The sequence below is a fragment of the Conger conger genome, chromosome 12 (assembly GCF_963514075.1).
Source record: "Conger conger chromosome 12, fConCon1.1, whole genome shotgun sequence".
In the NCBI taxonomy this organism is placed as follows: domain Eukaryota; kingdom Metazoa; phylum Chordata; class Actinopteri; order Anguilliformes; family Congridae; genus Conger; species Conger conger.
The window spans coordinates 38,519,515-38,544,197 of record NC_083771.1 but is presented as its reverse complement, the minus strand read 5'-3'; the positions used below and the strand labels follow the sequence as shown (position 1 = coordinate 38,544,197).

Genomic DNA, 24,683 nt, shown 5'->3' with positions numbered 1-24,683 from the left:
TACCCCTTACATAAATATTTATTAAAAACTCCATCATCGACAAATATAAAATACTTTTCAACCATCAAGAACATGTGTCCAGATATCATTTTAAGAATAGGTATCAAAATATATTTTAAAGAAACCAGTAGTATTGTACCCGTTTAAGGAAGAAAAATGTAAAAAAAATGTATACATAAAAGTCAGCACAAAAGTCCACATAGTATCAGCCTGGTATTGCAGTGTGACCGACTGATGTTGCTCACCTTTGCTGGAGAACATTAAATGTTCAATCCTGATATAAAAAAGAAAAAATGTATGTACATCTTAATTAGAATCACTGTAAACAACAGAGTGGGGGTGAATTCAATTTCAATTCATTTTTCTATTATTTCCTTTTACTGAAATTAAATTGATCCCTGGTAAGCCAGCATAATGGTAGTAGTTGAACACACAAAATACATTTCTTGAATGACTGCTGTCATGAGGGCTATTTCGTGCATCCAAATGACATTGATATCTTTTGCTCTGTTGGCATAATCATAATAATAATGATTTCCCTTACTCTTACATTGCATTATACGGCCTTGGATTTGATAAAAATGTAAAATATTAACATGTAAAATAATTGTTTTTCAAAGCGGGCTGTAGACGGCCAATGGCACTATCTATAAAACAGCTTTTGCATTTTACACCAAGTTACAGCTCTGTAAATTCTGTATCTAGTTTGAATAGCACAACAATGAAGTTGACCTTTATTCATAATGAATTGGTTTGCTTTTCAAGTCATATTTAAAAAAAAACATTTAATAAGACCAGTGGCATGGTGGTGCAAAGAAGAACTATGTCACCTCACAGCAAGGAGGCCCTGGTTTCGTATCCTGGCCGAGGCCTTTCTGTATGGAGTTTCCCCGCCTGATGTCTGTGGGGTTCCTCCAGGTACTCTGGTTGCCCCCCACAGTCCAAATACATGTAGGTAAGGCTAATTGCAGAATCAGAACTGCCTGTAGGTATCAGTGTGTGAGTGAATGGTCTATGGATTACCAACCATTTCTTGGATTTATTGACTGCATGCCTATATGTCTTGCAATGAAAAAGAAATCCACCCCTGCTGTCCTCAGCAAACAAACCTGCTTAATGCAAAACCGTATACAAAAATGATAGCCATCAGCTAAACTGGGGCAGTAATACCAAATGGAGAAAAGTGCTAAAGCGTCATAGAATGGCATAAGCAGCCAAACAATATTTCAGGTCTGTGCAGGGAGAAAAGTACAGTAGTTAATTATTGTCCTGCTTTCAGGCAGACACAGTGCTATCATTGTGCTTTGTAGGCTGAGAGTCAGCTTTATCCAACATTGATCAAACTCCCGCCTTTTCAGTTTGGCTGTCAAAGGCGTCCGATTCATTATGTCCCCATGCCCCAGGCCTTCCACTGCCTTCCCGCAAAGCAACAATCACGTCCACTCAGCAAGAGGGTCAACAGAGTCTGCGGCTCGGAGCCACACAACAGTGCAGGGCCTGCTTTGCTTTTCCAGGGGGCTCAGTGCCAAATGCTTGGTCATAAATTCATTTTCCTTTTCCTCTGCGGTAAAGCAGAGCAGCTGTTCTCCACCGGGCAGGGCTCAGGCGGCGTTGTCCTGCAGTCCTTCATTCTCAGCCCCATCTTCCTCCTTCATCAGATGCTGGTACTTCCTCTTGAAGAAGCCAAACTGGGAAAAAAATCAGGCCGGGTTAGGTGCAAACATGTGACTAGTGCACTGCGGAGACATTGCAAGTTCAAGCATGGCTAATAAGCGAGACAGATTCGCTCAGGCTGTGCTGCGGTATGCACACAGCTGCAGCCTATGTCATGTGCTGACAAGGAGAGAGTCCTGTCACATGAGATTCCTGAAATCTCCCTGAAAAATGTGTGTTCTTATTTATGTCAGTGAAAACATTGAAAAAAACAAAAAAAACTTATATTAGAATTATAAGTTCAGTTCAAGCAAAAGGCTGATTACAAGGAATAATGCAGTTGAATTCAACATGGCGTTTGAATACAGTATGGAGTGAGTGTTACCTTCCAGAGTAGCAAAACGGTGATGGCTAATAGGAGAAGCCCTCCTATCACACTGCCCACGATCACTCCAATGGGCACCTCCGCTGTCTCCTGTGACTTGCTGATCATTATTCCTACCTGCAGACAAATTGTGAGTCAAAGTTACTATTCATTTTTGTCCACAAGAGGTCAATGTTTGCTGAAAAAACATTTCTGTAACAGGGCTATTCTGTTGAGTTTTGAGAATCCTCTTTCAATTTGACAGCAAATTATTTCTGTTTGACAACAAATTCAAGAGCAATACCATGCTGGGTATTGTGTTTTTGGTAATGTGCATTTCTGCTATTTAATTCCCTGGGAAATGACTGACAACACAGAAAACTACACATTGATAATTACACAAAGTACACTGAGAATGTTAACTAGATAGTTATTAAGATGGCTATATATATATATATATATATACACACGCACACACACACACACACACACACACACACACACACACACACACACACACACACACATATATATACACACACACACACACACACACACATACATACACAAAGAGGATGTTAAATTGCAGATTATTACCGGTAGCGTCTTATGACTGATGACTATAAGTTCAGGCCTGGAAGTCTCTATTTCCGCTGTTACTGTGAGCTCAATGGACTGGAAGGTTGACTGTGCAGTAAGAAAGGGGAATACACACTGAATTTAAAAGAAAGATCTATGTATGTCTTCAAGCTGGTACAGTAAGCTGTCTATTGAATCGCAGTTGAACTGTGTATCTTTTTCATTTGAATCGTATTGAACAGAAGTGAATGTTGTTGTACACTTACCGAGGCCAGCGTACCATTCCAGATCCTTGTGGTGACATTGACCATGTGATCACTTTTCATTGCCATCTCCTTCAGCACACATTTCATAGACTTACATGTGGCACTCACACAGTCCTGCCAGGCAAACAGAACAGAAATGATGCACATGTGTTCATACACATCAGACTCATCACAAATAAAACTAGAGCAGGATGAATAACTGGTTCTCATAATAAAACATCACTGTGTTGTATTTTTTGAAAACTCTTTAAGGTTCAGATGCTACATAGTTCAGGCAGAACTGTGATGGAATGCCTCCAACACTCACCAGCTTTTTTACTCCTCTGAAGCTCTCCTTGGTGAAGGAGACTGTGTGGGGCATCTTCAGCGCGTCTATCACAGTACTCCCATCACAGCTCACTTCGCTGCCCTGAAGGAAGCAGCAAAGGGATGATGAGACATACTCCTGTTGTACTGCCAACATTCTAACTTCATAGCCAGCTAGCAAGCAACCACCCATGTTGTGTATAGCCAGGTTACCATGTACCATAGCACATACACACCTGGGAATTTCCAGGGAAATCCAACATGCTCTCACTATTTCTCAAGACATCATGGTTTACAATTATCCCATTGTGTTTGCAGTTTCTACTATTGTCCCAGTTGTGATTGAGGTTGTACAGGGGCATTGTCTGAACTCACTGACGGCGTGTTGACTCCTGCTATGTAGAACAATGGATTTCCTCCTTTGGTGGAAACTGGGAAGGAGACTGTGAGATAGACCAGGCTAACCGGGAAGTTCCCAGTGGAAACCTGAAAGAGAAACCATATGCAGCTTAACTACAAGCAGCTAGAGTGTATGTCACTGCCCTGATCAATCATCCCCTGATTCAATTGGCAAAAACATGTTTATTTTCTCTTCACCTCACGGTGGTGGTTGAGGCGAGTTTCCCTCTCATCACTGGAAGACTTTGAGTGTCTAGAAAAGCGCTATATAAATGTAATAAAACTGCTTCAGCAAACATTTGGAAATGTTCTTACTTTCAGTGTGAAGTTGAATTCTGGACCAATGTCATTGTAGTCATTCACTGTCGTCTTTACTGGGGCGCTTTCATCCACCGCATAAAAATTAATGTTGGCCTCTCTGAGGAAAAACACCAGTCACAAAACGCAGAGGGAACAGGATAACAAAAGAGACATAAGGACCCTGAGTAACATTTCATTATATTCCGATTTTATTAATTTAGAAGAAAACAGGACATACCTTGTCAAACCGATTTCAGAGTCATACTGAACTGGAAATGAGAGCACAGCTTTATTGTCTTCAGGAGTATCTTCATCACTGTCACTGTTAAAGACAAAATCGGCAAGAAGTTGGGGCCACATTCCATTTGGATGATGACATATGACCACAAAAACCTTTCTCCCACCTTTTAACCTCAAATTGAATCTCCGCCTCTTTCTGCAACTGCTTCAGATTGAAGTCAAAGTTCATTTGAAATGTCACCTATAGAAAGAAGAGTCACAACATTTAGCCCAAGGTCATTAGTTAAGACAGGGTCAACTACTCCAAGTATGTTTTGTTTATAAAGTATTTGGTTTCTTTGAGTTTGCACACGCTGTGTCCTCAACGCGTATTGGGTGTGTGTCCATATCTCTTATATTTTATTCAAGTTCTGTTGTGGTTTATACCGGCACCTTAACAACTACAATGAAAACAATGTTGGAGCACAAGTATTTAGCGGTAGATTCTAGCTACATTTTAGGTCTAGCTTTTAGGGTGTAGCTGGATACCTGCTGTTGGTGGCAGACCAGGTTTCTTTGGCATCTGTTGCATTTGGCTCAAAACACATTGCTCTACCATATACACAATGTGAAAAATAGCCATGCAGGCCATGTCAGACCCACCTGTTGGTTTGTAGTGAGAGCAGGGTATCCCAGCTGACAGGACAGTCTTCCAGTTTCTTGAGTAGAGATGCATTTGACCTCAGTTCCATCACTCTAAAATGACAGCCAGGATTATCCATTTACCACAGTCACAATGAGAGAAGTTATAGCATAATGGGCAGGTCCAATAACTGAGGACTGGGGCCAAATTATTTGTCATTATATAAGTGCCTTTTGAAAGAACCAAATGAAAACCTAAAAACACGGTAATGTTGATTCTGGATAATGATATAATGAAACAATCAATCAAGATCAAGAACAGAAGGTAAAATATATTACATAAATTTTCAGTCAGTAAATGAAGTGCAGACACATACAGGCGGGGTTATAGAAGCGTAGAACAAATTTTGGGAGAATATTGAAATGATTCGGGAATTGTAAGCATTCTCCTTCCTGTTTTCCACATGAATGTCAAAGGAAACTCTTCTGTTGTTGTTGCTGACGAAAAATGGGGTTGAGCTGCAATACAATAATTTGGTACAATAATAGAATTCATTAAAGCATTAGTAATACAATTATAATAATTACATAGGATAATGAAACATTAAATATAGTATGTGTATATATATATAGTATTACAACAGTACAATATAATCTCAAGAGATTGAAATTCCAAATTGCACTATTCCTGTAGAATGACCACTGACAATGTGTTAATGCCACAGGACAGGCTATATTTTCCTCTCAATTCTGGCACTTACTATTCAATGTGTAAAGCTTCAATAAATATATATTTTTCTTTCTTTTTTAATTTTATTTGTTTTTACATCTCAATGCATTGTGGTGGTATCTTGAAAGATGTACAGAACTTTCCATTATAATTGCTAAATATAGGGAGACAATGGTCCAAGCTGACAGCGGCAATACAGCCAGACTGACCACAGTCACTGTCATTTTCCACCTTAACCCAATTTAGAGCCAAGAAAAACCCTAGTTTACACACGAAGAACTGGGACCAAATGCAAGGAGAACATACATTTGAAAATAAAAATATATATGTTACATTTATAACAAAGCTGAAAAGAATACAAATCCTTTAAAGGCTTACACTGTTGCTTATGTTGTTTCCATAACTGACGGCATGATAGTTTACATAACTCCAATTCTTGTATGGTTGTTGGTTAAGTCTGAACCGCAAGTTTACTAGCTGTTGTCTGTTTCCACCTGAACTCCAGAACAGTATTTTTTGTTATTAAAGTGGGCATTAAAAAGTTCCAAAATAGTCTCCTGCAATAAGACAATGCGATGACCCACACAACTCTTAAGCAGTGTGTGCCAATGGAAACTTTTTAAACAATGGGACGAATTTGTTTCTACAGATGCTTTAATATTTTATTAAACGTACCTGTATATTTTCACATATTTATATGGACATACCTATATATTTTAGTTTGCACTGGAACTTTGTGTTCTAACTAGCTAGCTCACCTTAAGAGGTTGGATGACCTCTTGACTTTCAACACCAGATTGCTTATACAGGCATCATCAGAACCACATTCCTTTGAGAAAGGAATCTGCCAATATAAGAACAAAATGTTACTATGGAGTGATTCTTTCCTAGACAACTAAATGATAAATGCACAGAACACATATAAATAGAGATTATAGTGTTTTTGAAACTCACAAAGAAATTCCAGGCACTTGGACTGAACACATCTAGTACAGGGTTAGCATCAGGGTTCTGCAGGTCAATGTCCACTCGTAGACCAATGGAGTTCATAAAGTCCGGGGCTTCCTGTTAAAATAACAGCAGCCAACCATTAGGAATATCTGATATTGCTGGATATTTTTACAGAACCAATTCAACTTAATACCATGCTCAAGGAGATGACAGCAAAACTTGTATGCAGGTATGTTTATATATCTGATTTGTCTCTTGAGGTCTGTTCCAATATTAAAGATGACCTTTTAGCAGATAATAGCATATCACAAGAAAGTACGAAATTATGACAATACAATAAACAACTTTCAAGTTAATGGAAACTCCCAGTTTGCATTCTCAGATGTATTGAGATTGACAATGTGTTTCTAATAGGTTGTAATGGTAGTTCTATGAGAGGTGATCTACTTCAAACTAATTTTTCTTTTTACTCTGTCTGAATTATTGATTCAGGTGAGGCTGTTTGACCATACACTTGCATGGAAAGTGATCATTTTCCACTGACCTGAACATAAACATCATGTTCTACACAGGTCTGAGCATCAACTGTGACATCATTCTGCAGATGTCGTTCATTGTTGCTAGTGAACAGGCCCCTTGAGCTGACACGAGATGACTGCAGATCTGCATCCAGAGTGAGTTTGTAGGTAATTGCTGCCACAGGTGATGGGAGGAAAACAGGAAGAGGAATTATTTTCTAATACACAGAATGCTGCCAACCGCTTTTTGGACGAGACTTAATTGTTAAGTTCTCATCAGGACTAACTGCACTATTAGTAAGAGTGTTTAACAAACAAAAAATCATTTTAAGAAATATGGGGGATTGTTTTTTAATTTAATCACATTAAATGTGAGCTACCACATAGATTACATAATCAGTAGGGTGACAGTGTTAGAAAAGATACTCCTACCTACAGGTCCTACTGATCCTATTGGCTTAAAAGATGCACTAAAGCAGATGTTGGCTTTGAAACAGAAGACCATCTTGCCATTGACACTGCAGGGTTTACTGAGAATGCTTATTTTATTGGGTGAGAAGGTAGCTGTTGTCTTCACAGTCGCTAGCCCTCTTGACCTGAAACCAAAGACCATAATGTGGTGAGTGTACACCTTGCACCAGGCAAACTCTTGGTATTGATCTGGTTATAATGGAATGCAGCAGTCCATATAACTGTACGACATTCAGATATACAGAGATGGTAAATGGTTGGCATTTATATATCACCTTTATCCAAAGCCCTGTACAATTGATGCTTCTCATTCACCCATTCATATGCACACTCACACACCAACAGCGATTGGCTGCCATGGAAGGCACCAACCAGCTAGTCAGGAGCATTTGGGGTTAGGTGTCTTGCTCAGGGACACTTCAACACAGCCCGGGCGGGGGATTGAACCGGCAACCCTCCGACTGCCAGACGACTGCTCTTACTGCCTGAGCCACCTCGCCACATAGATGCATCATGCACATCAGAATCATAATCAGAATCAGCTTTATTGTCCAAGTATATGTACACGTGCAAAGAATTTGACTCCGGTTTTTACTCTCAATGTACACAAAATAGACATACAGCTAAAAACAGGGACAGCAAAGCTAATCAAGGTAAGCCTAAACATCTAACTACTATGTGAAGATAATATATATATTATATATATATATATATAATAGAAAAGCATAAACTTCTAAAGATTGTAAAAAAAGACAATGGTCAATGGTGCACAGTGCAAATATGCTGGAATGAATATGGAATTATTAATACAATATACAGTATATACAGCATGCTTAGGTTTATATTGATAATGATATGTACATGTTAAAGACTGTATTTAAACATACTGGTTCTTCTCATTTTTACACAGAATATCAGCCCTAATATATACTTCTAGTAGTTCTGCATAGCCTCTGACAGTCAGTGAAAAGGAAATGCTTCCATCCACAGAATGGTTTAAATACTGTGTTATAGTACATTTCGCATCATATAGCAGTCCATACTTAGCACATAGGATACCTGTGTGGCACTAAGCCTTGTATAAACTATTGCATCCCATTAAAAATGACTCACCAGAGCTGGATCACATTGCCATAGGCTCCAACAGAAACATCTGGAATTGTATCATCATTCAAATCACCATAAACATCTAGAGATCTTCCAAAATACCGCAATTTAGGATCTAATTCAGATCCCAGAATTTTCTAGAAAGCAATCAGAAGAAATTCACCATAATTTAGTGGTCAGTAGCAGAAAATGCAAATAAAAGTGCAGTTGTTCCAAACTGTGCAGCAAACTGCATAACAGTACAGAGAACTGTCATAAATAAACCCAGATTGAAGTGAATTAATGAAAATGCTAGCATTGAAAGTAAAAAAAACCTCTAAAAAGTTCTAAAAGGGCAAACTGGGAGTACTATAACATTTTGATTTTAAATCATGCAACCATGACTGTCAAAAAAGAATACAGATTCTTCCTGGGCTATGCCTTGGCCGCATTTTTTTTTTCATTAGAACTAACCGTTTTGAAAAATACAGCAGCATTGAGTTGTTACAATCCTGTACTCTCTGGTTCCAAAAGGAAACTTTGGATTCCTATCTAGTTCAACGGTTGTCTGGGAGCTTTCACAATTCACACCTATGATAGATGGTTACAGAAAGAACTGGTTCCTCTGGGGAGGCAAGCCAAAGAACCATAGTGTATATGCATGTTTTTCACATAAAATCAATTATTTCAGTCTTACCTGAGAGTACTTCTTTCTGATAGTCTTCCCTTCTCCATTGTAAATGTAAACAACGCCCTTGTTGTCATCCTCCAGTGGGGCTCCAACCACTACATCATTAAAGCCATCAAGATTGAGATCAGGAGCCTCAGAAATAGCCATACCAAAACGAGCATTCTCTGAAGAAAATGACCCATTAAGAAAGCCTTGGTCACTCAAAATGCCCTGAAATAGACAGATAACACTGTATTGGTTAAAATAAACTCAATAGATGTGTTTACCATTCTAATATCAACAATGTTTTCTGCCAAGTCTTCAGCTCCTGAATTGCTCTTGGTGAAACACATTTGGCACGGTGCGTGTGCTTCACCTTTGTGACTGAGAAGATGTGCACCTTTCCGCACTCCTTATTGGATTCGCTCATAAACATCGGAGCACCGACTAACAGTACATCAGCTACATTGTCTTTATCCACATCCAGGGGGCACAATACACTGCCGAAATAGGAACCAATCTAGGATCACAAGAGACAAAAGGAGACAAAACAAAAACAACTGAATAACCAACAAGATATTTAACTCTATGTTTGAAGTATTTGTTAGCATGTATTTGTTAGCATGTTTACAAAAAACCTACCTGCTCTCCTCTTTGTGAATCTATGACTGTAGGCTGCCCCTGGGTATTGATGGTATACACGATGACTTGACCAGTGTGATTGGAACGAGGTGCACCAGCAACATAGTATTCTCTGTTTCCATCAGACAGTGTTGTCACAGAGTAGCCTGCACAAATACAGGAAGTATACATCTGTGATATTGTGGTCTAGGGCATTTCTGACAATACCATGTCCTGTCTTTGAATTGTGCAGGTACTCAAAACAAAAGCACATTTACTAAGAGGGTAGAATACAATCCATGCATGTTTTCAGCAGTCGACTTTCATTCTATAATACAACATTGAGATTGAAATGCATCCTGATACTAAAATTAGAAAAATTAAGTAAGCCAAAAAACACCTATTTGACTCATGAATTAACTGATATTTAATAACAATTCAATTATATTACCCAATAAAGAACTGTGGTTTCTGTCTTCCAAGATTTTCTCAAAGGCATTTGGGGGGAAAATGTCTGTTTTCTTGGCAGTTTGGTGGACCACAGTACCACTCCAGGCATATGCTCCGACAGCACCTAACATCATGACATCCTATGGGTATGTAAGGGGGAAAGGACTGGAGGTTAAATCATTTAATACTTTCAAACTCAATACGTCATTATAACTTATGGGATGATGCATACCTCTTTACTGGAATAATGAGCACTAAATCCCACTTGGGACATCTCCATTTGGAAATTCTCTCCTCCTTTCCCAGTTCCTACCAGAAAAGACCATGATGAGCGCTATTCAGTCTTGGGTGATTAATCTATATTATGGTCGCGTTATATATATATATATATATATATATATATATATATATATGTAAATAATTTACTGGGAACAGTATGCAAACTCTGGTAAGAAAGAAACATTATTTTACAACAGAATGTACCTTCTATGTTGAAGATTCTGTCCCCAAGTGTTCCTGCGATCTCCAGAAGAGCAGCTTCAGCTGACACATTGAAAAAGTACTTGTCTGCTGGGGTACTGGCAATTGACTTGATTTCCGCAATGAGGTTTCTAGTGTCCAAGTCATTTCTTAAATAGTAACCAAGCACCTAGGAATACCAATAATAAATACATGGTGTTTTAATGATAATGAAAGGACTGATGCATTATTGATCCAAAAAGCAAATAAAAGACAAAGTAAAACATTATTCTTACTTGAAAAGTGCAAACACTATTTCTGAGTTTACCACAACATGTTTAGTACTGAGCAAGCTTTTGATGAATAAATCACAATTGGTTGTTGCATCACAACCACCATTCATCATTGATGTTACCATTGTGACCTATGAATATTCTGGGACACAAATAATAAGCGTGTACCTAATTGAAGCGCTTTCGAACAATAGAAGACCCACAATCTACATTAAAACATCTTTTTGTGATATACAAAGCATGTTAAAGGCAGGGATCTGCTCAGCCGCTCCACACTCACAGCGATGCCGAAGCGTGTGATCTGGGCTTCCTTACACTTCCTGATGACACTGTCCCTCATGCTCTTATCGTGAGACTCTCCGTCCGTCACGACCACCATCACTTTACTTGCCCCAGGACGGCCTCCGTTTTGTGGCAAGAAAGCTTGCTCCCTTAAAACAAGATTTACAGCAGTATTACTTCCTGTCACACCAAGCTGAAGAGTGCATTGCATTACATTGCATGCTATTTGGGTGATGCTTTTTTTCCTTACAGTTGATTAGACTAAGCAGGAGACAATCCCCCTGGAGCAATGTGGAGTAAAGGGCCTTGCTCAAGGTGCCAAAAAGCTGTGCGGATCTTAGCGTGGCTACACCAGACCACCACCCTTATGGGACCCAGTCATGTACTACACTACAGGCTGACCCCCATAGTGCAGGAGCATTATAAATTGAAATCAGAATTGTAGCATACAGTTTTGATTTTAGAAATGTAGGCTGCTTGACAAAAGTGTCCAACCCATAAACCTGTAGAAAGGACCACCACTAGTTGGCGGTATTGTGGTCTTATCTCTCAGTGACTTTATCTCTGAAGCTCTGCAGTTCAATGAAATTTAATTGCTCAAACTTCCAGTTTCCCCACACTATATACAGGTAATTATATCAGATAACTTGATAAACAGATAATTAAAAAGCTTTAAAAAGCTAGTCCCATTTGTAGCGGTAGGGCACTTTATTGTAGCATGTGAGCAAGTGAGCATCTAGTGAGGGTGTGTTATAAGGTTTTCGTCACTGTGTCAAACTAGCAAGGTTCAAGCTCACAATAGTCAGTGCTACACATACACTCAGTGAGCATGTTATTAGGTATTTATTATACTTTTTTTTTTGACTTATTGGTTTTCTGCTGCTGTAGCCTATCCACATAGAGGTTTGATGTGCTGTGTGTTTGATGCAAATATACTCTTCTGCATACCACTGTTGTAATGTGTGGTTATTTGCGTTAGTGTCACCTTCCTGTCAGCTTTGACCAGTCTGGCCCTTCTCCACTAACCTCTCTCATTAAATGAGGCATTCTGATCATTGGATGTTTTTTTGTTTTTCACACCATTCCCTGCAAACACTATATAGACTGTTGTGCATGACAATCCCAGGAGTAAAGCAATTTCTGAGATATTCAAACCACCCTGTCTGGCACCAACAATCATTCCATGGTCAGTCACTTAGATCACATTTCTTCTGCATTCTGACATTTGGTCTGAAAAACAGCTGAGCCTCTTGATCATGTCTGCATTTTTATGCAGACTTTTATGCATTTACTTGCTGCCACATGATTGGCTGATTAAATATTTGAATTAACAAGCTGGTGTACAGGTCTACCTAATAAAGTGCTCAGTGAATGTATATCTGTTATAGTGGCTTTAACACTGAGAATTTTGTTCTGTACTTTCAGTTTCTTGCTGAATGTTGCTAATTGCAAGAATAAATTCTTATTTTCTCATTTTCTTATGGTTTGGTATTTGTGTTATTTCAATATTTATGCTCTTTCCCATAAGGTCTTTCCCATGCAGTTGCTTTTTGGTGAGATATTGATCAACAAACTGTGTTTAACGCTTCCTCAGGATACTCCTAGTAAGCATTCTTTGGCATTCTTTCACCTTTGCCCTGGCATACTGTAGCAGTTCATGCTAACCTTCTATTAGAAATGCATCTGTTTTCAGTGGTACGTAGACACTCCATGTTCATATCCTGCATCCAACTCAATAATTATACATGGAATGGAGGGTGGCATACCTTTCATCATTTCCTACTTTGTAATAATCCCATAAATAATATAATCATGTGCGTACTTAAACATCATATTCAGTATAATTATATATGTGTGTGTGTGGGTGTGTGTATGTGCGCGTGTGTGTGCGTGCGTGTGTGTGTGTGTGTGTGTGCGACTATCTTTTTGATGAATATGTGATTTGTATGGCGAACATACCTGGCAAATTCAATGGCACGGAATGTATTTGTTTCAGTGCCCTGTCTTTGAGGTATATTTGAGGCAGCAGTGACAATGGACTCTTTGGTTTTATAGGAGTTCAGTCTGAATTCAAAAGATGGGTTAACTGCATACTGAACAATACTCACCTGAAAGAAAACATGAAAAAAGACAAAATATAGTATAATACATATATTATAGAGTAATATCGTTTTTTAAATGTATGCAAAAAATTTAGGAGGAATATAGAACAGTGGGATATTATATTGCAAACAACATTGCTAGTAATATTTTCTGTTTATGAATAATTGCAATAATTGAAAATATTAAAGTTATGCAATGAATACAAGACTACTGCAAAACTTACAAGAATACAAAAATACTGTATAAGGATGTTGTAATCAAATGTATGTGGTTCTACTGTATATGATCAAATTAATCAAATTAACCAAAAACACTTCAATTTGACAAGATATCTGTGGTTTGGTACAACACAAAATGGCAAAAAGAAAAGCCGAACCAGACAAGATGTCGATGTACAAAGAATGAAGTCCAAGACATCTATTGGACTTCATATGATTTTCTTGTGTATGCTGTTAATGAAAGGCTGGGTAATCAAAACATTTACCTGAGTATTTTCTGGACCAATTTCCAAATTCTCTAACAATTTCTTGAGAAATGCAACAACTGGCGGCCATGGCCAAATGCTATTAGACCCATCCAGAACAATTGCAATATCCATTGGACCCCCACAAGCTGAAAAGGTACAGTACAATTACAAATATGCAATGCATAAGCATTTTGTAATGTCTTCAGTTGGTTACAGAAGAACACTGGGTAGGATGGGGGGTCTCACTCTGAATGGCTGGAGAGAACGGGGATAACGGACTGAAGAGGGGATCCACTTCATCACAGATTCCACGGGTGAAATATTGGCTGCCACATTTCTGGGCCCACAGAGGTGCACATGTCTAGAGTGCAGATGACAATCAGCAATTGTAAGTAAAAGTAAAAGAGGTCCCCTTATTGTGCACTCAATAAATTAGAAGATATTTATAGAAAATATTGAGATATAAACAGTCATTAACATGGCATACAACCCAGAAACCTACAATGGGATCACAAAAATGTTATTGAAACTAATATTGCATTGACCACCTCTGCGAAAAGCACCTAAAATATCAATGGTCATCATGCCATAACACAATTGTTTTTCATAGGTTCCTCCATTTTAATTTTAAGACCAGATTATTGTGCGTTCAAGTTTACCAAGAATCTGTCCTTGCTGGCTGGTCGTGTAAGTGTCAAACCAATACTCATGTTGACGTCAATGTTTTTCACAGTTGGGATGATGACAGCGTCTGAAATATAGAATGGAAAGAAAATTATTTAATTGGAAATTAATTGAACAAATTTAACTTTCATTCATTTCAAACAACTAAATCAGCTTTGTGTTTTTGTGTGTGTGTAAAGTATTGTGTGTGTGAGTGAGTCGCATATGCGATCCATTTCACCATACAGTGACATAGTAACAGTGCTTCACCGTGATATTGTGGTGGGGAAGCTGTCACAACCAAGAGACTATGAACCGGGCAGGGTTCAGACCATTGTGAGCTAACACGGTCTTCCGAACACCAGAAGGTTGTGCAGTTATTTCTCGATACGTATTGGTCCAATTCACATAAATCGAAGTGTTTTAGTGTCTGAGATAGTCAATAAGCAACCATAATCATACACCACATTCCTCAGGAGAAAAACTATCATTGGACTTTAAATTCTGGAAGCGGCCTCTTGAGTTTGAGTACATTAATAATATCCAAATGCTATACAGTGTGTGAAAGCATTCTCTCTGCTGTGTGGGATGAAACTCTGGCATCATATTTGGTATGCTTTCTTTGACAAGTAGAAGTTTACTTTGCAAGTTGAGTTTTGCACAAGTGGTTATGTGCCCTGGGATCTCACACTTGTAAACATCCCCTTTCCTATTCTGTGGGTAGCCACTCCAGGGAGCACCAACCAGGAGCCTGAGCAGAGAAACAACAAAGATGTGAAGTCAATTCAGTTGCAATGAAAATATCACAGTAGTCAGTCAGTAGTGCAAAGCTGAACCACGTGTGCCCTTGCAAACTTAATATTTTAACTTAATTTTTATTACTACTAATTCCTGTGAACCGAGATGAGCTAATTTCAGTATTTGGTATTCATGAGGTGATATGATGCAGAGGTGTGAACTCTCCTGCACTCTAAGAATGGCTTCAGATGATGAGTGATATATTTAACCATGTATAGCACAGGCTTGTGAATAGGCCTCCTTCCTGATTTCACGCCTTCATCATTTCCTCTATTTATTATCTCACACTGAACTTTAGAAATTAATATTAGACAAAAGGGAACTGAGTATACATGTGTGAAAAGGTCATCGCTACTCAATCCACCATTTAGCCAATTCTAAGTGACAATACCATTCAGCTGATTGAACACAGCCAGGATTAATTGCAGCCAGCCCTGTTGAACCTAAACCAAACTCATATTGACCCTTACCATCAGAGTGATGTAATCACCACAAAGTTTCTACAAGCACACGATGCCATGATCAGAGGAAATTCCAGAAGAGGTCATGAAAAATCATAGTGGAGAACATTTTGAACAATGGTGAATATTTCCAGGAGTGGCCAGCCTGGCAGCCAGCCTATCTCCAATCCAGCAGTGACAATGCATCCAGCCTCAGCTAAGGACAGTGTTCATGACACCATAATAAAAAGGAGACTGAGATTGAGAATGAGATTCATAGGAGAGTAGCAAGGCGGAAACAACAGATAACCAAAATAAGCATCCATGCTCATCATTAAAAGCACCTGGATGGTCTCCTAGCCTTCTGGGATAATGTCCAAATCATCTGAAGTTAAATGCATTTAGTGTATCTCCCCACTCAGAAACCTCAGGGTAAAAAATCTATGTTAAGCCATATAAAGGTGGATCTTTGTGTAGGTGGCTTACAACACGATGACCAAATCTAGTTTGGGAATCTGCCAGTGTGCGTGTGTCAGTGCTGGCTAGACGTGAAGCATGAGTAACATAATGTCCACAATCATTTCACAACGGTTGAAACACTGATGAGAAATGCTCACCCAACATCCTGTTTAAAAAGAAGATATACAACAAAAAGACATTTCACAATCATGAGACTGGGGGTTTGTGTGGAAGCACTGCTCAATGGCACACTTAAATTATCCACAACAAAAGTGACTCATGCCTATCTGGAACTGTAATAACAAGGTGGACACTGCAATGAGGCTGTGCCTGTTCCATACACATTTTATGCTGCAGGTAGACAAAAAGTGAAGACTGATAAAACATTGTGCATTGAAATTGCAACATGAGACTAAATATGAATAAACTATTGTGATGAAAGTATACATAGTGCCCATGCAAAAAACAATTACATTCATTGTTGCACTACAAAATCATATAATAGAATAGAATATTATCTGCTTCTATTGATATGATAAAATACAGTGCACATTCTCAGACAGGAAGACAGGAAGAAGACAGTTATCAGCAATTAGCAGCTTTTGCTTGATGGCTGTTGAAGTTATGCACTTCCTAGTTCAGAACCAATAATGTCATTCAAAAGAGCATGAGCATTTATGGCAATAGATTATTTATATATAGAACTATTTTAAAATACTTTACAGACTTTGTTACTGAATTTGCTTTGTTCACAGAATGTTGTACAAATATATTGCACTTTAATTACAATTAAATGATTTGGTTTAAAAACTACTTTTACTAGTTATGGATGTGTCGCTTTAACTTGTGGAAGAACCTATGCACTTGTAAATCGCTTTGGATTAAAAGCGTCTGCTAAATGACTAAAATGTAAATGTAAAAACCACATTTTATTTGCATGGTTTGAACAGCTGGCTGAAACTTTTACGTTTACATGTTTTGTCATTTACATTTTTTGAAACTGCAGTGGACATGGATTTAACTAGTGAAATGGTAAATGGTTGGCATTTATATAGTGCCCTTATCCAAAGCGCTGTACAATTGATGCTTCTCATACACCCATTCATACACACCAATGGCAAATGGCTGCCATGCAAGGCACAAACCAGCTAGTGTGTAATTCAAGAGTAGTGTACTCGGTTGCTCACAGGTCCATTCACTCCACTGTATCTGACACAAGAAAGAAAGCTCACTGTGCGCATGTGTGCCAAGCATATATTTGCATATGTGTGCCAAGCATGACGAGAAAAACCCACACAGGAAATCATATTCACTGGCTGTAACAGTCATCTTTAAACATGCTGTACAAACATAACAAAAATCACGGACCACTTCTATCTTGGAGGCCTTGGAGATGAAATAAAGAAAATATGTATCTAATGCACACTAATAATACTAATACTAATACTACCACTACTAATACTATTAATGATAATAATATAAATCATAAGTAGTATTCAGAGTACAAAAATGCTTGTAGATATTAAAAGTACAAATCTAAAAAAATGAACAGTCTATACAAAAAAATCATGCATTTGGGACAATGCTTGCACAAATAGGTTTTAAGATTAGGTTTAAAAGCGGAAACTGATTTAGGGAATCTAATATAAGAGGAGAGTCTAGGGGCAAAGACAGCCAAGAGCAAATGCAAGGTGTATATGGGACCAGCAACTGAGCAATATAAAGCAGTGCCAGCTCATGTGATGCCTTATAGTGTATGTACAGTATACAGTACACTTTATTACAAAATGCTATTCTAAAATGCATCCGGCAGCCAATGTAGGAAGACCAGCACTGGGGCGATATGAGGCATTTGTTCTTGTTAAAGGCAGATTCTGTATGGTCTGAAGGTGACTTTTGGTTTAGACTGAGGAATAAAGTAGTCTCACTGTAATGAAACAAAAGCATGGATTATTCTCTCAGCATTCTCAGTTGACAAGAACAATTTTAGTTTTCAAATGTTTCTAAGATGGTAAAAATGACTGGGCTTATTAGTGTGCTGATCGAAATTGCGTCAACCCCTGCGGTACCCCAAAGGAAGTAGCTGCCATGGAGGAAACATAGTCACCGAGAACTTCCTGATTACAATGAAGCCCAGTCCCTGAGATACCAAAACAGCTCCTCAGCCTAACAGTAGCATCAAGCAGGTCAAGCAGTGTCCGCACAGAACAGCCACGGCAAACATCAGTGCCAGACTTTGTAAACATCTGTAAATGCCCAATTTAAATGTCCCATATCACAGTGTATCACTAAATCAATACTGCACAGACTGCTTTATGAATCAATTCCTACATTATTTTGACTTCAGTGTCAGCCCTCCCCAAAAAAACAGAAAAAGAAAATGTCACTATCACAGTAGATGCATTGGGGGTATAGTGGCAGAGGACCTGCCTTCCTGACTGACTGGAGATGAGGTGGAGCTGGAGCCACGAGGAGCAGGGGCCAGGTGCTCAAAGAGGGCCGGACTGAATTCAGAGGTCTGCTGGGAGTGTCTGCAGGAAGGGGCAGCACCATTCACAGCTTGGTACTGTAGGTCAGTGTGAGTCATCGGAAGCCGGCATTGGTGAATTTAGGCAGGCTGAAGACCAGGCGAATAGCAGCGTTCTGGGCCAGTTGCAGGGGCCAGATGACTTAGGGCAGTAGGCCTGCCAGCATACAGCATTACGATCGTCCAGATAAGGGATTGCGCAAGTAGCTGTGTAGTGTCTTGATTGAGAAACATTCCCTTCTCATTGTAATGTCTAACTTGATGACTCAGGTTAAGGGGTGGATCAAGGTCAAGCTCTTTGAAGTTCCTGTAAAACACATATTCTTTCCATCTCTTTGTAATTACACCCTTCTAATGTGCTCTTTTACTACATGCCTAGATTAACTTAACATGTTTGTGTTTATTTCTAGTATTTCTCTTGAGATAGGGAAAAGGCACCTCCTCAGAGAGCACCTGAAAACAAAGTGAATTACAGGACACAGGAGGCCAGTAATCTGCAATCTCCTGATTTGCTTTGAGACAGCAGAGCACTGCAGAACCCGCACTGTCGCCAGCACTGTCACCACAGCAATGCCGTAGTTTGAGTGATCCCACATAGCTGGGTCACTTGGACCTCTGAAATGGATGCATGCCACTGCTGGGCACCTTCAAACCAGTGCTGTGCCTTGCCCTGTTTAGCTTAGGTTAATTCAGTTAATTTATAGTTCCTTCATCCGAGAAAATATAAGTGGAACTTCATAAGCATGACTTACATTTCTTTGGTTTATTAACAAATACTGTATGTATGCATGTACCTATGATCCTGAAAGGAATGATAGGATATTTGAACCCCCTCCACCCCCAAACCCAATATAGGCATGGTGTGACAATACTGTGGCAGTCAGGAGGTTGTATTTTAATTCAGAAAGCAGAGCATCAGAACATCCTGCTCCACCTTGTTTAGCTTCATATTTTATCATGTTATTGTGTGTCGCCAGAGTTCATGTTCTTGTTACTTTTTACTGAAAGGGATTTCAAACTAAAACTACATGCAACTGTCCTGAGACGAAAAACAAACAAACAAACAAACAGACCACTGCTGTCCATAGGGTTTGGCTATGTTCCTCAGAGGGTTACTCTTGTACAGTTTACACAATGTCTAGGAATACAAAATGGCTTTAACCTCCTGAGAACCTGCGTCATCAAACAAGGACAATATTGGCTTCTCTGAGCTCTATACAGTATTTCACTTAACATAACAATCAATTAAAATTTAAGAAAATATATTTTGAAAATATTTTCACTGCAACAAGTTGCTGTTATCCAAGAAACTTGTATTATGTAAATAAAAGCTTACGGAAATGACTTGATTTGCGTGATATGGAATAGGAGTATGTGGGATCGAGACAGTGCTGAAGAGATTTGTGTGCTGAGCTATAGACCATGATTTCCACAAAGCAAACACATAACTACATGTACACTGCATGTGGGGTCAAACCCATCTTACCATTTGCCTTGATAATTAGTGAACTGTTGCACAATGTATCCAAATTCTTCAGTAATTGGACCAGCGAATACTTTTGCTCCCGATGTTCCAACATTAAAAGAGTGTGAACAGGCGATGCCGCAACCTGTAAAATAAAGAATATGTTATACTGTGTCATGGCAGGTTGGGGCAAATCCTATGAAAATAACTTCTGTGCCTTAAAAATCTGATCCAAAAGGGGTAACGTAGAGACAGGAATATCAGCAATGAGCAATCAGAACAAGTTAGAACTAGATACGGGTACATGCATAAGATTGCAGCCAAAGCATGCCAGTACAATGATATTTCTACAGAAGTATTTTGGCACTCCAGAGATGTTTTGAGAAAGTCTATTTTTGTAGAATAAAATACAACAGGGGACACCTATCAATATCTTGATGAGCAGAACCTCCAAGACTTACTACAGTCCTAGTTAAAGCAGAGAGAAACTATGCACTATGACTCAGTCATTTTTGTGTTCGCAGGCCTCCTGTGTGTGCATACATACAGTCTTAAAGCCAACATGAATGAAGTTTGCTAAGTGGGCTGGGGTATGTTTTCCTCAGATAAAACAGACTTTCCCACTGGACTTTACTCAGTGATCTAAAGCAATGCAATAAAACCTTCACAGCTGTGTTCAACCAAGAAAAAGAGCATCAGTCAAGATAATTTACCGATACTCTAATTCAGGGGTGCACAACTCCGGTCTCGGAGCTGGTTTTTGTTCCAACCAATTATCTTTATTTATTTTTCTGACAGCTCTAGAAATGATGTTGGTTCACTCCTGTACTTGAGCACGGTAAAATCTTTAGGATACACTTGCAGCCCGCAGCTGTAGCTGATGCATGTACAAATGTCTGATCAAAATATTATTTGGCTAATTAAATAATTAAGAGCAGAAGTTGGCACAAAATCCTGAAGCGGATCGGCCCTTGCTGTGCACCCCTGCTCTAATTCAGTATATCACAGATATAATAAGTAATTTTTTAACCCAAGATCTTTGAATTTCTTAACAGTTTGCAGCTAAGGGATGTTCAAATAATTGATTTCTCTTATTATTGGCTGGCTTATCTCAATAAGAACAAATATGATAATAGGTTGTCAAAACACAGAACAAATAGACAAATATGGTTAGCAATAATGCTCAATAATTGAATACTAAACTGGCATTTATTTATGTACAAAACACATACCAGTTCACACACGTTATTGCTGTTCCTCTCTCAACAAGACAAGTAGCTAGCTGAGTCTTGGTGCATCACAAAAGCACAGGATATATGAGTTGTATAACATAACATGTCTCAGCAGGTTAATTTGGATTCTTGCACTTCAGTAGTTCATCAGTAAAAAAGAGTACCAAAGCCAATACTGCAACTTCTTGCCAAAGTGAAGCCTTGCTGCTTCATCCACTGTGAGACTTTGAGATCACTAGCAACAAAAAGTGTGAACGGTCTTGACTCAGAGAGATGAATTGTGGGTTAATCAGTCCTGAAATGTATTCTTTACAGGGTACTTGCTGATTCACTATGCTAAAAAACCTAGTGAACCAGTGCCTGCAGTGAACAACACAACAATAATATCTGTCTATGCTGTCGATTCAATGCAGTACACAAAAAAAGCATAGATTATAGAGTGAATTTTGCCACTGTTTTCACCACTGAATGAATCCCTGGGGTGCAATGTGCCAAGCGGATATACACTCACTGAGCCCTTTATTAGGAACATTTTTATTTTATTACACCTACTTATTAATGTGATTATCTAATCAGTCAATTGTGTGGCAGCAGTGCAATGCATACAATCATGTAGATACTTGATTGGATAGGAGCTTCAGTTGATCACATCAGCCATCAGAATGGGGAAAAAATGTGATCTAAGTGACTTTGACTGTGGAATGATTGTTGGTGGTTTGAGAATCTCAGAAACTGCTGGTCTTCTGGGATTTTCACACACAATAGTCTCTAGAGTTTGCAACAAAAAAAAATCCAGTGAGAGGCAGTTCTGCAGACAGAAACGCCTTGTTAATGAGAGACGTCAGAGTTGGTCCAGACTGGTCAAAGTTGACAGGAAGGTGACAGTAACGCAAATAACCACACATTACAACAGTGGTATGCAGAAGAGCATCTCTGAACACACAATGCATCGTAACTCTAGGTTCATCATAATCTAAGTGGATAGGCTACAGCAGTAGTCTAAAAAGTCTAAAGTCTAAAAAAATAAGTCTAATGAACACCTAATAAAGTGATCGATGAGTGTAGTTTACACCCACACATATAACACATGCTTATACTGACAATACAGTGATAACGCCTTTTAAACCTGGTCAGAGGACTAGGGTCCACATTGGATACATCAAAGAAAAATGGGTTTTAATGGATTTTACCAAGGCACAGGGACATTCTGCTGGTATATAAATTTTAGTCACATAGTTTAGTTAATCATTTAATCAATTTGTAAATATCTAAAAAAAATAAACATAAAAACAATATTGGTTCCTCATATAACATTGTCATAAATATATATTTTTTACATGTTGGAATATATTCTTTAGTTACAAGGAAAGATTAAGGGTAAGATTACTGACACTTAAAATACAGGCACTGAGAAACAAGCACAGTTCAAGAGCAACGCCAATATGCTGGCTGTTTTAACTGCCAGTCCGCTCCAGTGGGTACTGAACACAAAGTAGTCCAGTGCACTCTATCCACCCAAAATGGTTTGTATGACACAGAGCTACGTATTAAGGGTTTATCCAGCTTACAAGCACAAAGCAGGCATCCGGCTGGAATTACACTGTGACAGAATCAGCAGGGAGAGAGGGCCAAAGCTGAACGTTTCTCTGTCTCAGCTGGTGAGTATTGTCATGTTCATTTAAAAGTCTTCTTTGTTAGTCCCAGTGCCAGCCCTCTCTGGAATCCCCGTCTCCATGGAAACAACAAGGAAACGCACTGACGGGGCATGAGGGGGTTTAAGCAGAGTGGCCTAGACCCCATGGTTCAGTGACAGTTGCTACAATTCCACTGGAATTCCTCAGCAGAGATACAATTGCACTCACTTATGTGCAAACTGCCACAAAGACAGGCTCTTCCAAATGTCTTGTTGTCAGGAAAAGTCAGCCAAAGCATACTGAAGTTTAGGATAATAAAATGAAATGGACTGAAATGAAATTCAACAAATCCATGCCAAGTAAATGCTGTAATGACAAATCTCTGGTGATACAGGTATTTCCATTTCAGTGTTCAGTGACTAGTTCATGCTAATCCCAGATGCATTATCTTGGACTAAAGGAAAATATAATACTTTGAAAATAATGTTTACTTTCAAGGCATATTCAGTCCTGACTAGTACTGTCACTGGAGAATAACCTTTTTTTTTGGGTGTTTTACAATTTACAATACTTTGCATACTGTTTGAGTAGTATACTGTAGACTGTAAGGACTGTATCACCTCCAGTGACCCTTCTTATTGGGTTCAGTGTAACTCTACAATAGCTGCATTCAGACTCCAGTATATCCCATGGGTGTGCCAGTTCACTGTAATCTCTACTCTGGAAAAAAGTACTGTTCTGTACTGGTTATGGCTATACACTTATATCTAAAGTATCACACACTGCAGAGCTACAATACTGTAGCCGTGGCTTACACACAAAATATAATAATTATGATAAGCACCTCCTTGCACTGCTGCCTCATAAAAATCTATTATTTATTTATTTATTTATTTATTTATCAATTCATTATATATTTTTATTGCATCATGGTTGAGGGTAACAAAATAAGGTCTAGGTAAAATGATGCCAAAACTATGAATAAAATTTGATGGATTAAATACAGGAAATTAATCCATGGTTAATCAAATAATATGTCCAGATAGCATTATAATCAACTCAGCGCAGTAGGCTACAGTATCAATAGGCGCACAGCGATATTTTTCAGTAGCCTACTTGCATTTTGTAGGCTACAAGCTTAGGCTACCTGTGGATTTAGGTAAACGTAGGTGAAATACAAATCTGAAACGAATTTGAATTTGAAACGTATCCGCTATACTGTACAGCAGTAGTATAATTAATTTTCAAGAAAACGTGGATTAGTCAGCTTTAAACAAGTAAAAAATACTCACTGAAGACCATAAACAGCGCCACCAAAATCTTCTCTGTGACGGATCCCATATTTCCACAAAGTTACCAGCCACCTAGAGGGTGAAATAGCCTATACTGGAATTCACCTTGGTGCTTTCCGTGTGACCGTAGGCTACACTTCCGCGGGCGCTAAGTTTTGTTAACTTCATAACGAGTGGGTGGACAGGAATGTGACGTAGTCTACCTTATCAGCCTAGTGACACAACCAGGAAGGCAGTATAAGATAATTCCAGATTGTGTAAATTACCTTTAAAGGAATCATTTCCTGCGGTTACAATGACTACCTATTACTACTACTAGCCTACCATGTGGCATGGGGTAGTCCA

At 38.7% G+C, this 24,683-nt stretch overlaps 1 protein-coding gene across 1 annotated transcript; it reads right to left on the bottom strand.

Moving 5' to 3' along the window:
- LOC133141869 (integrin alpha-2-like) lies at positions 1 to 24,475 on the bottom strand. The gene is made up of 30 exons (XM_061262664.1): positions 24,339 to 24,475; positions 20,202 to 20,325; positions 15,133 to 15,242; positions 14,488 to 14,579; positions 14,075 to 14,189; positions 13,847 to 13,974; positions 13,219 to 13,367; positions 11,258 to 11,408; positions 10,709 to 10,874; positions 10,458 to 10,534; positions 10,227 to 10,365; positions 9,797 to 9,942; positions 9,531 to 9,674; positions 9,182 to 9,385; positions 8,512 to 8,642; positions 7,360 to 7,523; positions 6,954 to 7,102; positions 6,413 to 6,523; positions 6,217 to 6,302; positions 5,106 to 5,247; positions 4,750 to 4,842; positions 4,272 to 4,348; positions 4,106 to 4,189; positions 3,883 to 3,985; positions 3,544 to 3,654; positions 3,170 to 3,271; positions 2,863 to 2,976; positions 2,615 to 2,704; positions 2,039 to 2,155; positions 1 to 1,688 (listed from the first exon to the last, which is right to left on the bottom strand). The coding sequence occupies exons 1-30, from the start codon at positions 24,385 to 24,387 to the stop codon at positions 1,602 to 1,604; spliced, it is 3,555 nt and encodes a 1,184-aa protein (XP_061118648.1). The 5' UTR covers positions 24,388 to 24,475; the 3' UTR covers positions 1 to 1,601.
- Between the last annotated feature and the right edge of the window lie 208 nt (positions 24,476 to 24,683).

Bases quoted from the DNA above. Each gene is read 5' to 3' on its own strand.
- LOC133141869 (XM_061262664.1), bottom strand. From the start codon at position 24,387: ATGGGATCCGTCACAGAGAAGATTTTGGTGGCGCTGTTTATGGTCTTC. The intron at 13,975-14,074 runs GTGAGACCCCCC...GTACCTTTTCAG, and splicing joins GTTCTCTCCAGCCATTCAGA to CTTGTGGGGGTCCAATGGAT. The intron at 3,986-4,105 runs GTATGTCCTGTT...GTTTTTCCTCAG, and splicing joins TCTGAAATCGGTTTGACAAG to AGAGGCCAACATTAATTTTT.